Source organism: Nicotiana tabacum, chromosome 2 (genome assembly GCF_000715075.1).
Source record: "Nicotiana tabacum cultivar K326 chromosome 2, ASM71507v2, whole genome shotgun sequence".
NCBI lineage: Eukaryota > Viridiplantae > Streptophyta > Magnoliopsida > Solanales > Solanaceae > Nicotiana > Nicotiana tabacum.
This window is the reverse complement of record NC_134081.1, coordinates 1,750,977-1,764,923: the sequence shown is the minus strand read 5'-3', so window position 1 is coordinate 1,764,923 and position 13,947 is coordinate 1,750,977. Positions and strand designations below refer to the sequence as shown.

Genomic DNA, 13,947 nt, shown 5'->3' with positions numbered 1-13,947 from the left:
CAGTGCAATTCCCTTTGATATTCTTGTTTTACGCTGAGTACTTGGCGATATGGATACTTTTGATGGACAGAAAATTTTATATGGTGTTTTCCCGGTATAGCTTTTCGTCAGAGGTTCTACTTTTTGCCCTTGAAATTTTATTTACCTACCCCGCCTCCCCCTCCCAACAAAATAAAAAAGGTTGCTTTGTAATGTCTGCTGTGCGTTTAAGATCCACTTTAACTTCCTAAGTTTCTTTCTGAATAGCACCTTTCTAAAAACTAATTCTTGAATAGTTTTTTCTTACATTGATGCTTTATTTCTTTTCCCTTGTAATGTGACGATGCAGGAAGCAGAATCAGCCACCCTTGAGGCATTATCAAGATCAAAGTTGGGAAGTGTATGTTTTAAACTCTGCCTATTATTTACAAATTGAAATGATTTTTGATTGGTTGATACTCATGTTTCACTCCTCCCATTTCTCTTTTTTCAATTTACTTTGGATAATTTCTTCTACTATCAAAGACAATGCAATAATATCTTTCTAAATAACATCTGTTGGACGCTAATTGTGTCTAGGTGTATCTCCGTTTCATAAATGGATGTCACTTGATCATCATATGTTTGTGCTAGTAATGCGTCCTGTGGTGTTTCTTAAAACTTTTTATTAGTATCTTCGGATGTAATATTTGGCCTTTTTTGAAGTTCGTTTCCTCCTTGAATAAAGTAATATACTATTCAAAAAGTAATCTGTTATTGCTTGTAAAAGATAGAGAAATTGGAGCAATCTCCTTGTGCATTATTCCAAGAAGTAACACGTATATAGCCCTAACTATAGAAAGAATAAAAAAAAGGAGATCCTATAAATCTGCTGTGAATCCTTATAATTCTGCTAGCTATGCACATTACATAAAAGTATGTCTACATTCATTCTGTAGTATGCCTACATTCATTCTATAACACTCTCCCTCAAGTTGGAGCATAGATGTTGATCATGCCCAACCTGTTCCGAAGGTAATCAATTCGAATTCCATTCGGCGCATTTGTGAATTAATCAGCTGGTTGCTCTCCCGTCTTCACGTAGCCAGTGGATATCAAGTTCTCCTGAATCTTCTCACGAATAAAATTGTAGTCAACCTCAATATGCTTCGTTCTTTCATGATACACCGGATTTGACCCAATATGCAACTTGATTGTCACTCCAGAGTCTTGCTGGTATTTGTCTATTGGATGCTCCAACCTAATTTCAGTCAAAAGATGATGGATCCACATAATCTCACACATAGACTGTGACATAGCTCTGTACTCAAATTTTGCCTTGGATCGAGATATAACACTTTGCTTCTTACTTCTCTATGATACCAAGTTCTCTTCAACAAAGACACAATAGCCTGTAGTAGATCTTTTTTTCAATTTTGGATCCGGCCCACTCAGCATATGCAAAACACTCAATACGAGTTTGGTCGTGATTACTATATAATATGCCAAGTCCAGGAGCTCCTTTCAATTAACATAAAATCTGTTCCAAAGTTGACCAATGTTTGACCGTTGGTGCGAACATGAACTGGCTAACAACACTTACCGCAAAAGCAATATCTTGATGAGTCACAGTGAGGTAGTTTAATTTTCCAACTAACCTCCTGGATCCTTATGGATCATCAAAAGGATGGCCATCATCTTTCATAAGATGCACATCAGGAATCATTGGAGTACTACAGGGTTTAGTTGCCAACTTTCTAGTTTTTGCAAGCAAGTCAAGAGTATACTTTCTCTGAGATAAAAAAGTTTCCTTCTGGCTTCTATTTACTTCTACTCCCAAAAAGTATTTCAACATGCCCAAGTCCTTTGTATGAAACCTAGTGTGCAGGAAAGACTTGAGGGATGAAATACTTTTTGGGAGTAGAAGTAAATAGAAGCCAGAAGGAAACTTTTTTATCTCAGAGAAAGTATACTCTTGACTTGCTTGCAGAAACTAGAAAGTTGGCAACTAAACCCTGCAGTACTCCAATGAAACCTAGTGTGCAGGAAAGACTTGAGGGATGAAATCCCCCACATAGTCACTTCCTGTGATAACAATGTCATCAACATATACTACAAGAAGAGTAGTTCCAGTTGTTGATTGCCGAATGAATGATCACACTTGCTCATTTTCAGCCCAAACTACTGAACTACCTCGTTAAACTTGCCAAACCAAGCTCGAGGACTTTGCTTCAAGCCATACAAGGACTTCTTCAAATGACAGACTTTCTCATACTCCCCCTGAGAAACGAAATCGGGTGCTTGCTCATATACACTTCCTCCTGAAGATCACCACGAAGGAACGCATTCTTGATATCCAACTGATGTAAAGGCCAACTCTCAAAAGCAGCTACAGAAATAAATAGGCAAACATAAGTGAGTTTGGCAACTGGGGAGTAGGTGTCGAAATAATCCACCTCATATGTTTGAGCATACCCTTTAGCCACAAGTCAGACTTTAAGTCATTGCCACGGAACCATGTGAATTAACTTTAACCGTAAAGACCCACTTATATCCAACCGACTTCTTTCCCTTGGGTAAACCCACCAAATCCCACGTGTGGTTATCCTCCAAGCCATGTATTTTCTCAAGCATTGCATCAGACCATCCTGGATGATTCAAAGCTTCCTTCAATGTTTTAGGTACCGAGATGGAGTCTAGAGAAACAATTATAGTTCTAGATGTAAAGGATAAACGGTCATAGGAAACAAAATTAATATGTGAATTTGCAAGTACGTGTACCTTTGCAAAGAGCAATAAGAAGGTCAAGGTTTTCTTGTGGATCAGGCGGAGGAGAATCTGATGACGCAGGAACTGTTGCAGGACATGTATCATTTGTCTCTCGCCCCCATGAGTAAACTTGAACAATTGGCGGTCTTGCTAACACAGTTGGAGCAGGTGCTGAAGGCTTAATAGTTGATTTGGTGCTCAATAGAAGAACTAGGAGATGGAGGAACATTTGGTTGTTCTGTCAAAGCACGGGTAACCTGATATACTAGCCACTCATCTTCCTCCCCCTCCCTTGGACTATAAAAATAGGAGGTGCATAGAAGAATGGTGTAGTCTCTGAAAATACTACATCAGTTGACACTAGATATTTGCCAAGTTTAGTAGAATAACATTGAAACCCCTTCTGAAGGCGAGAATAGCCCGGAAAAACACACTTCAATGCCTTGGGATCCAACTTGGTAACAAATGGTCGAACATCTCGAACATAACATGTGCATCCAAACACCTTAGGTTCCATCGGAAATAATGATTTGTTTGGGAAAAGAACACTGTAAGGTACATTACCACCAAGCACAATAGATGACATGCGATTAATCATAAAACAAGCTGTAGAGACTGCATCAGCCCAGAACTGTTTAGGAACCTTCATTTGGAGCAAAAGTGTCCGAGCTGTCACAACTCACAAGTAGATCTTCCTCTCAACAACTCCATTTTGAGAGGGTGTGTCAACACATGAAAACTGATGTAGTATACCATGTTTTCTCATGTAGAACCGAAATAACTCTGACATGTATTCTTTAGCGTTATCACTCCTTAAAATACGCACCGAAGCAGTGAATTGAGTTTTGACTTCAGCATAGAAGACAGAAAAGTGAATAAACACATCAAGGATGTAGAGATCACTTGATAAATATCCTTTATCAATAATCTTGTTCGTTGTAAGATCTAAAAACAAAAAATGGTCGGAAAAAAGGCGATACAAAATGAAGGTCTCTGGTGATTTTACTGACGGAAATCAGATTAAAGGCCAAGTTTGGTAGACTTAATACAAATGACAGGGTAATAGAGGAAATTGGTTTAACAGTCCCAGATCCAACACTGTTACAAGTTGATCCATCACCTACAGTAACAGGAGAAGTTGCTTTGTGTGACCGAAAACTAGAAAAAATATTTGGATTACATGTCATGTGATTTGTAGCACTTGAATCAATCACCAATTTAGTTGAAAAGGTGACAAGACATGTTTTATCTGACTCTGCAAAATCAGCAACCGAAGAAGGGAATTTTAGAAACTCATCCGAAATCAAGATTGTTGGACTAGAAGACGTAGCCATAAGTCCACAAAATCAGTAAACAAAAGGGAACTTCAACAAACTGACTACAACTAGAACTTTACACAAATAAAGTTACCCCACGTGTTACGGAAGCAGAAGTTTACCCAATAAATTAGAGAATAAGTGAGAATCAAACAAAATAGATTTCCAACTGATATAATCGAAAAGTTCCATCAAGAATTTGCTCAACTAGAACACTCAAAGTATCAAAATAATGGAACAGGAACCAGTAAAATTCCACTAAAAAGATACCCCAACAAATCTCCAAAAGATCAAGTAACATAGTCTCTCTTCTAACCCAATCGCTAAAATGATCTTCACAAAATAAAGCTCAACAAGCCAAAGATTTAACGAGGAGAATTTTACCAAGAATATGGAGTCCTTAGATAATATTCAGACACCAAATCAGCAAGTGGAAAGTAAAAAAGAAGAAGATAATTTTGACCAAAGAAAACAAAATTGACAAAACCTGGAATGCTTTGAAATCTACCCAACCGACGTCTGATGAAAAAGAGACCACAAAATTCTGACCGGAAATATCGAAGTCTACATTAGAAATGAAACCCCGAACTGATTCCCTCGTACCAGACCTGGTCTATGACCTCCGACGAACTTTTTGAACCAACGCCGGCGAATCAAATGTCTCTGCTCTGATACCATGTAAAATATAGAGAAATTGGAGTAATCTCCTTGTCTATTATTCCAAGAAGTAACAAGTATATATACTAGTACATAGAGCCCTAACTATTGAAAGAATTAAAAAAAAGGAGATCCTATAAATCTGTTGTGAATCCCTATAATTCTGCTAGCTATGTACATTACATAAAAGTATGTCTACAATCATTCTTAACATTGCTAAAAAGGGAAAATCCTGTATTAGGAGGTAAACAAGAGGGCCCAAGCTTTCCCTATCTTTCAGTTTAGATTTCTAGAATGCTGAGAAAGGTATGTTTGTTCTGCTGTTAACATGAATAACTGTTAAGGGGCAATCTTAACTTCTGAAAATTTGAGGAGTATGACTAAAGCATATATCAGCATTCAACTGGTGCTTTATGTGCAAATGGTTCGGAGATGATGTAAACCATTTACCAGTGCGTTGTCAGATTGCAAGCCAGTTGTGGTGAATAGTACTGTACTGACCATGTTTGGAATACAACAGACAACACTGGGTACAATGAAGGATGTGATGTATAGCTTGTCCTTTAAAGGGAAACAAAAGGAGATGTAGAGCGTATAAAGTAGCTTCCTTGGCGCTTGTTGATACTTTGGAGGGACTATGGAGCATGAGAGCATTTGCTACTTTGTGGTGCATGTCACGCTGTATCATTAAAAGTGGAGTCTTAAGTATTCAAACACTCAAGGTGGTGGTTTAACAGTCAATGCAGTCGGAATGGACTACGGGAGACCTAGGTTCAAATCTCAATAGAGGCAAAAAAATCATCTGCTTAAATCTTGGTAGATAGAGTTATCCGTTGCCTGTGCTGGTAGATGCAAATTATCTGATTATGCCTGGCAAAATTCTGAATATTTTCTGGCATCTAATGCTCAGTATGTTTGGTATTTACTGCTTAATGCCCTCATCATCGAACAGCTTTTGTGGTGCTGGAAACTGAAATGAAGGAGAGATTAGCAAGCCATGATTTCCTCAAGCAGTTATGTTGAAAGGTTCAAGAGTGGGGGCCGGAGCGAAGGAAATCAAAGGGTTTTGACCTTTTCCTTGTTTATGTGTCATAGTGATTCTTTGAGCACCACCTTGGTTGCTTCTCTAATCTCTAGTATGATAGTTAGCATCTTTAAATGAATGTGGTAGGCATAAAGAACATAAAAATAGCATTTCTGTCCTCTCTTTCGGACTAATTATTTGAATTTGTATCCAACTGTAGTATCTGATCAATTGCTTTGTAATATTTACTCACATTGGCAAGCTCTTTACCTTTGTTTGTTATTCGCTGCTTGCAGTCTTGAGTTGCCTGGAAAATTAATGTCACCCTTTTCATTTACAGCCACCTGCTGGAAATTCTTGGCTTGGATCATTAATTGCGACTATAATTGGAAATCTCAAGATTTCAATTAGCAATGTCCATGTCAGATATGAGGATTCTGTCAGGTTTGTTCGTGTCAGTTATTGATGTCTTTCTAACCTGAGCTGAGTTTCCCTATTTCGTTGATTGTATTATATCTCGATTATTTAGTTTTTTAACTGTGATCTTTGATTTATGGCTTCTCACTTAGGTTGCTTTGTTTTTCTTTCTTTTGCATATAATGGGCGGCCACAAATTTAGCAATCCTGGGCATCCATTTTCTTGTGGGGTTACTCTTGCAAAGCTTGCAGCAGTTACGATGGATGAACAAGGGAATGAAACATTCGATACAAGTGGCGCTTTGGATAAATTGCGTAAGGTAAGTTGTTCTCTTTTTCATGCGAAAGATTTTCAAGAAAATTGACTCTGTCCCAAATTGTGACAATCTGTCTTCAAGGTCAGAGTGAAACAAAGCACTTGTATCTATAATCTATAATTGGCTTTGTTGTGCATGACCATTCTAATGTTGTGTCTTGTTTGGGATATTGTTATTCCTTTTCCCGCTCTACAGTGAGGTAGATTACATAATGCCATTAAGAGAGTAGCGAGAGTTTTTTCATAGATTGTCTGCAATTACTTATTCAGATACAAGATTAGATTTAGTTCAATTATATTTGCATGTAAGCCCGACATTTGGCGAAATGAAGAAGACTAAGAGATCTTTCAGAGAAGTGACAATATTGCCGTCAATCGGAATCAGTTAGTAGGAGATGAAGATTTTTGAGTTTGCCTAGGAATGACGTGGATCTAAGAATGGATTTTTTGAGGCTTAATCTAGTGGGTTGATTCTGTAATTGGACCTGTTGATGCAATGGGAAGTGAGCTGCAAACTCATGAAGAGTGACATACGAAACTAAGGTTCGAAGTTTGGTGATTTCTGGGATACTTAAATACTTGTATGCCACCGATTCTGCATATCTAACTCCAGCTTTCTGTGTATTGCTAAATTTATTTAATTGGTCAAAGTAAAGGTAGATTTTTCTTTCTTCTATTTGAACTGGCACACCTTTCTCTCCTTGGTTAATGAGTCCATAATGTTCTTCTGGCTGATTAACATCCTCTTAATTCGTTTCTAGTGTTCGATAGCATGCTTAATTGGTCTTGTATAGCATGTTTGCTGAAGCTGTATTCCGGATAAACTTCACGATCTGGTTATAGTTTTTCTGAGTTGCGGGTGTTTGAGGCTGTGAGTCCCTTCCATGATATTCTGTTGATTGATCTTGAGTGAGATTGCGAAGTCCTGTCTCACAAATTTGGTTTTTTCCAGTGTGGTTGACTTGTTTTTTTGCTTATTCACTGAAGCTTCAATTTCACTTACAAATAGGGAAAAAGATAAAGATAAATAAATATAAATATACTGGAAAAGTAATTTTAGAATATATTCAAGATAAAAATTTATATTTTCTTACACCAAATTTGTCTTGTTTTGTGTTCTATTATTTGAGAACATAGTACTGTTCCTTGTAATTGGTAAAGCAGACATTAGAATTCCTTAGTATGCTTCATGATTACTTTTCTTGGAGCATGCTACATGCCACAAGTGGTTGGATTTCCTGGTTTTCAACTGTAAATGTGTTTTTAGTTTTGCAAAGAATAACGACCATGATTGCTGAACTGGGTGCATTTTTCTTCGTTTATAGTTGGTGCAACTTGAAAGGCTTGCCATGTACCATGATTCAAACAGCAAGCCATGGAAGTTGGACAAGAAATGGGAGGATCTTACTCCAAAAGAATGGATTGAGGTACATTATTATTTTGTCTCTTACTTTCTGTTGTCCTATGACTGTGGTTAGAAAATATGCCTCTGATTTACATGTTCATGTTAGCCATTGGATAGGATTCATGTCCACTCCCATGATATTCTCTCTTTATTCCTTTCTAATCTCTTCTCGTTGCTCAGGTATTTGAAGATGGTATTAATGAACCTTCAAATAACAGTAGAAACTTATCTGGATGGGCTGAATATCGCAACTACTTGGTGTCACCAATTAACGGAGTCCTCAAGTATCATCGTCTGGGAAATCAAGAAAGAAATGATCCTAATGTTCCCTTTGAGATGGCTTCTCTGATCATCAGTGATGTATCGTTGACCGTCAATGAGGTGCTAGTCTTTCACCTTGTTTTGTTGCTAAATCTTTCTAAATAATTTGTGATAATTGTTCTGTTTTAAGAAATGCCAAATGAAATACAATCCATGAAAAATCAAAGCACTTGGACGCCGCACTTGCATCATACAGTGCCCTAGCGCCTTTACTTTGTTTTAAAGCACCTATTTATTTCCTTTGTATCTTAAAACACAGTGCTCTCGAGTTTCTTTATTCGCGTTCCTATTCTCTGTCCTCTTCAATCCTTATCTGTTACAATCGATTTATTACAATTTCCTAAGTCTTTATCCTAAAGCTGGCATAAGATTCTTCCTCTGAATCCCTAGTAATTGCTTTAATTGCCCCTGACAGGAATAAACAAGTTGGCTTGGAGAGATTGCTTTTCATTTTCTTGTTTTACTTCTCTTTTACTCTCTTGTTTATAAAACGTACTGTTTCTATGAAGAAAGGTCTGGGGTTTCTACCTATGACCTTTTTCAAATTGCTACTGAAAACTGTGTGACTTGATCCCATCAAATTCATCCCTTTACTTTCCTGGTGTACTCGAGAAACTTCATAGTTGTGTCCTGACTTTAAGTTCTTTAACGTTCATCCCTTAAAGTTCTTTCTTTTTGTACACTTTCTTTGGTTTGCTTTGGTGAAACAGGGGATCTCCACTACTTTCCCAACATCTAATGGAAGGGGAAAGAAATAGAAAGTAACTTTTATTGTTCAGTTGTTGTCTGCTAGCAATGATTTGAGTTCTTATAATGTCAACCATAACAGGTTCAATATCATGATTGGATAAGACTTATGGAGGTCATTACAAGATATAAGACATACATTGAAGTTTCTCATTTGAGACCAATGGTGCCCGTTTCAGAGGATGTCAGTAGTTGGTGGCGGTATGCCGCTCGTGCAGGATTGCAGCAGAGGAAAATGTGGTAAGTGTTTGGTGTTCTCAAATGATATTTTTGAGAAAAGGGTAACTATTATAAATGTTGCACGAATTGTGCTTGAAATCATTACGGAATGATCCAGTTTCACATGAAATCAGCATGAGTGTGTCTAGTAGAGATTCTGCATCATTAATCAATTCCTCTTTACACCAAAAAGAAGACAAAAGTATACAGTTGTCTTATATCTCTGCATAGAGCTAAGCATCTTGCATTTCTCTCTTTCCAAATAGTCCACCATGCAACGGCGAGGATATTTCTCCACCATTTCTGTTCTTCTTTTGGCATGTCTGTTCTATGCCAACTTCTCATCTAATCAGTTGTATCTTTAGGCATTGTCCATTTACTATCCAGCATATTCAGAAATAAATTCCATAATTGTGAAACAATAGGATATGCAAGAACAAATGGTTAATGATTTCTGGATTTGTTCCACAAAGATGGCACCTGTTACAGAGTTGAACACCTTTTTTTTTGGAGGTTATCCTGTGTCTCAGAACAAGCCACTTTAAGTTGTGACTTTGATCTCCATATGTTCTTCCAAGGACATGAGTTAGCATTCTGTGGTTCAGCATCTAAAAACCTGTAATAAGAGTGAACAGAAAAGGATCCAGATGCGTAGCTGGTGATCGTAAATGATTTAAACATCTTTTCTTTTGGTGTTTCAGCCTGGATTGGGGCTTTGTGAAGTGTGGGTGGAAATGTATCTTGTAAAGTAAAAATCTAGGTGATAACAAAAAGGACAATGTAGTTAATCTAAAGCACAAATGTATATTTTTGCTTAATTTTTGGTGCAACATAACCTCGGCAAATGTTTTAGAGCCGGAGGCGTTGGCTGAATTTCTTAGCTCTTTACCCTCACTCTAAAGTTATCTTTTAGATGTACTTCTATCCAACTTTTTCTTAAAGTTGGCCCCCTCTTTACATCAATAAAATTCTTTCACTTACCTATCAGAAAACAACAACAACAACAACAACAACAACCCAGTGTAATCCCACAAGTGAGGTATGGGGAGGGTAGGATGTACGCAGCCTTACCCCTACCCTGGAAGGGTAGAGAGACTGTTTCCGATAGACCCTCGGCTAAAGAAAGGATGGAAGAAGCACCTATAGCAAGTAATATCAATACAAGGTATTTAAAAAATAAAACCCAAGAAAGCAAAAGAGTTTGAAAGAAGCACTAATAGTCCGTAATAACAGTACACGATATGAAATGATAACAAACTAAGGGCGTATGGAAGGCAAGTAACAACACAAAATATGTGGTAATAGCAAACTAAGAATAAAAGGGATACCAACTAACACTAATACTATTGAACTAAGGAAGATAGAGAAATGCTCGACTACCTACTAACCTTCTACCCTAATTTTCAACCTCCACACCCTCCTATCAAGGGTCATGTCCTCGGTTAGTTCCAGTTGTGCCATGTCCCGCCTAATCACCTCTCCCCAAGACTTCTTTGGCCTACCTCTACCCTTCCTCTTACCCCCAAGGCCAATCTCTCACATCTGCTGACTGGGGCATCTGTGCTTCTCCTTTTAACATGCCCGAACCATCTTAGCCTCGCTTCTCGCATCTTTTCCTTCACGGGGGCCACTCCCACCTTGTCCCGAATAACTTCATTCCTAATTCTATCTAACTTAGTATGCCCACACATCCATCTCAACATCCTCATCTCAGCTACTTTCATCTGCTGGACATGGGAGTTCTTGACTGGCCATCGCTCTGCCCCATATAACATAGTCGGTCTAACCATTACCTTGTAGAACTTACATTTAAGTCTCAAAGGCACATTCTTATCACACAAGACATCCGAAGCGAGCCTCTACTTCATCCAATGGAAAAGGCATAAGTACACCCCTAGAGTGTTATATATGACGAGATAAATAGATGGCTATTATACAGATTTTTGTGCCCCTTCCCGTGATGATTGACGTAACGCTTATGGCAAATGCAACATACAAAGGAAAAGAGATAGTGGAAGAATTATGAAAGGCACCAGAGACGACTATGGGGAGGGGGAGAATATAAATGTTTTAAATGTAAATGGTAAATAGGAAAGGTTGAAATACGTTGACCCTATATACATTTATATACTGAATGCTTTTGACACCATCTTGATTGTATCTAATTATCATTCAATGAAAGGATAACACAAAGAAATGCTTTTGACACCATCTTTGCTAAGATTTTGCCGTCTTTAAGTGAATTATGTTGATCTGTTGGATATATTGTTCATGTTTCGTTCACAAAAAAAAATTGTTTGGTTGTGCCCTTTTGCAGCTATAGATTCTCCTGGGACCAAATTCAAGCCCTATGTCATCTTCGTCGGCGTTATGTACAATTATATTCTGATTCATTGCAACAGCTGCCGAATATTGATAGCTCAGAGATCAGAAACATTGAGAAAGATCTTGATCCTAAGGTTATTTTGTTATGGAGGTAGGTTACATAATGTTTGTTCTTATTACCCGTACATTTTTTCATGTTTCTTGATATTGAAATAGCTGGTGATTAACCTCTTCATTTTGACTCTTATTAATGCTCTCCGTTTTTTCCTGTAAAATTGTCACTAAGCTGATGTGGGTTTTTTTTGGGGGGGGGGGGGCTTAGCTAGGCAGTACACGATAATGTTTCTTTGTCTTGTTTTTTCTTTTTCCATAATTTTTTGGGGATGGGTGGGTTTCAGATTAAGGTTTTATTGATAGCAACAGAATGTAAATCCCCTTATGCGTGTACACTGTCATAACACAACTTTACGTAAAAGCATAATATCTCAAAAGAGAGCCACTAGCCATTTACATAAGTTTTAATTACGTACATGCTACAAATTGTACGAAAACATGAAGTACGCAATGTTGCACGAAAGAGCTCTGTCACTTTGGAAGCAGTTTATTTCCTTCTTGATGTCTGCATAGGTGACAGTGATATTATAGTCCATGCTCGTTCTCTTCTTTTCATGATCTCGTTTCTCAGTTAAAGCTTGTATATACATTTCAGGTCGGTGTGTCCTATGTTTAAGTTGCTATGCAAATCAAACTATTAAAGTCAGCTATCATTTCTTTGCGTTATCCTTGAGATTGAGGTTTAAAGAGCTGTGCTTGTGGTATTTGGTTGATAGAAAGGTGATTTCTGATTGGAGAGAGTTGCATGTCTTTTCCTAGAGTTGCAAATCTCCATTCTTATCCTAGAGTTGCATATCGAGATCTCAAAGTTGATTCTTTTTCAGATATATTGTTAAATTGCTGTCAAACATAAAAGAAACTTGCATATTTATGCTAAAGGAGTTTCTTACAATGGAATTTTGGTGTCAATGGTGATATCCCATTCCAAATTATTGGTTTTTGATGTACAACCCTAAGATCAGTTCTCTCCTTCCTGAATCCTTTGCCTTCTTTCAGACCTCTTCTTTTCACCACATTGTTATATCCTTGAATGCTCTGAAACTTCATGTTGTTTCTTGATCGTATTCACTTCAATTAATGATGACATTTTTTTTATTTGGTGGACTGTCTTCTAGGTTTCTTGCTCATGCAAAAGTTGAATCTTTGAAATCAAAGGAGGCAGCTGAACAAAGGATGCTTAAAAAAAGAAGCTGGTTTTCTTTTAGATGGTTTGTCATAAACTATCCATTGATCTGTCACAAACAATTTTATATTTTATCTTTTATTTTTCTGAAATTCCTTATTTGTTGCTCTTATCTTAGCTATCTTTGTCACATTTTAGATTTTGTCCTTTTTTTCCTTGTTACCTTAGGAGTACAGCTACTGCAGATGTGTCTGCAGGGGATACTTCTGAAGAAGCTAATACACTGGAGGACCAATTGACCCGGGAGGAATGGCAGGCAATCAATAAACTACTAAGTTACCAGCCAGATGAGGAACTGGTGCTGCAGTATGGAAAAGAGAATATGATCCAGTATTTGTTAAATGTTTCTATCAGTAGAGCAGCTGCACGGATAATTGATATACATCACACAGAGATTGTTTGCGGTAGATTTGAAAATCTTTGTGTGTCTACAAAATTAAAGCATCGGAACTCCCACTGCGACGTGACCCTCAAATTTTATGGATTGTCTGCTCCTGAGGGTTCACTTGCCCAGGTGTGTGCTTATTTTGAGTGTCATCTTTCTGAATGGTCATAATCAACTTTATCTGTGAAACTAAATTACAGTGCATAAGGTGTCTCTGTATAGCCTTTTCGTTTAAGACGTGATATAATTAGAATATTTCAGTTGATAATATCTGGAGATAGTTGCTATTCAAGTTCCTTTTCTGTTCCTCTTTCGTGGATTTTTCTCTTTATTATTATTTTTAATGTCAGATGATCCTATAATTGGTGTTACGAAGTTTTGTAAAAAGAAGTTAACCTTTTGCATATAGAATCATGTTTTTTTTTTGGTAATGGTGATATCTGGCGCACTCCTTGATTACTCCACCGATTACCTACTATCTTCGACCAGCACATGTATTGGGTAACATTGTCCACTAAGGCTTGGACAAATAGGAAGAATTCATATATTGTCTTTGTCGCTGCTGGGATCTGAACCATGGTCTCCCATGATCTGTGCCAGCTTGAGCGGTAGGCCATACTTGGGTGCTAGAATCATGGCTTGACTGAGCATGAATCTGCATGTTTGCATTTTTCTATGGTGTGTGTTTTTGTTATAGCTTTCATGTTTGATCTGAAACGGTTTAGGGTTAGTCTCTTGGTTGAAATATTAGCATGGAATATATTTTTGTTCTTGATTATGCATTTTCTTGT

The 13,947-nt window shown here is 37.5% G+C and overlaps 1 protein-coding gene across 1 annotated transcript in view; it reads left to right on the top strand.

The window, feature by feature from the left end:
* Window positions 1-13,947, top strand: part of LOC107782497 (uncharacterized) — a 106,039-nt gene that overhangs the window by 7,870 nt on the left and 84,222 nt on the right. The window contains exons 6-14 of the mRNA XM_075229825.1: window positions 329-379; window positions 6,065-6,168; window positions 6,344-6,461; window positions 7,783-7,884; window positions 8,043-8,243; window positions 9,013-9,170; window positions 11,467-11,625; window positions 12,704-12,796; window positions 12,940-13,285. Of these exons, the coding sequence (XP_075085926.1) occupies window positions 329-379; window positions 6,065-6,168; window positions 6,344-6,461; window positions 7,783-7,884; window positions 8,043-8,243; window positions 9,013-9,170; window positions 11,467-11,625; window positions 12,704-12,796; window positions 12,940-13,285 (1,332 nt within the window). The remainder of the gene's footprint in view (window positions 1-328; window positions 380-6,064; window positions 6,169-6,343; window positions 6,462-7,782; window positions 7,885-8,042; window positions 8,244-9,012; window positions 9,171-11,466; window positions 11,626-12,703; window positions 12,797-12,939; window positions 13,286-13,947) is intronic.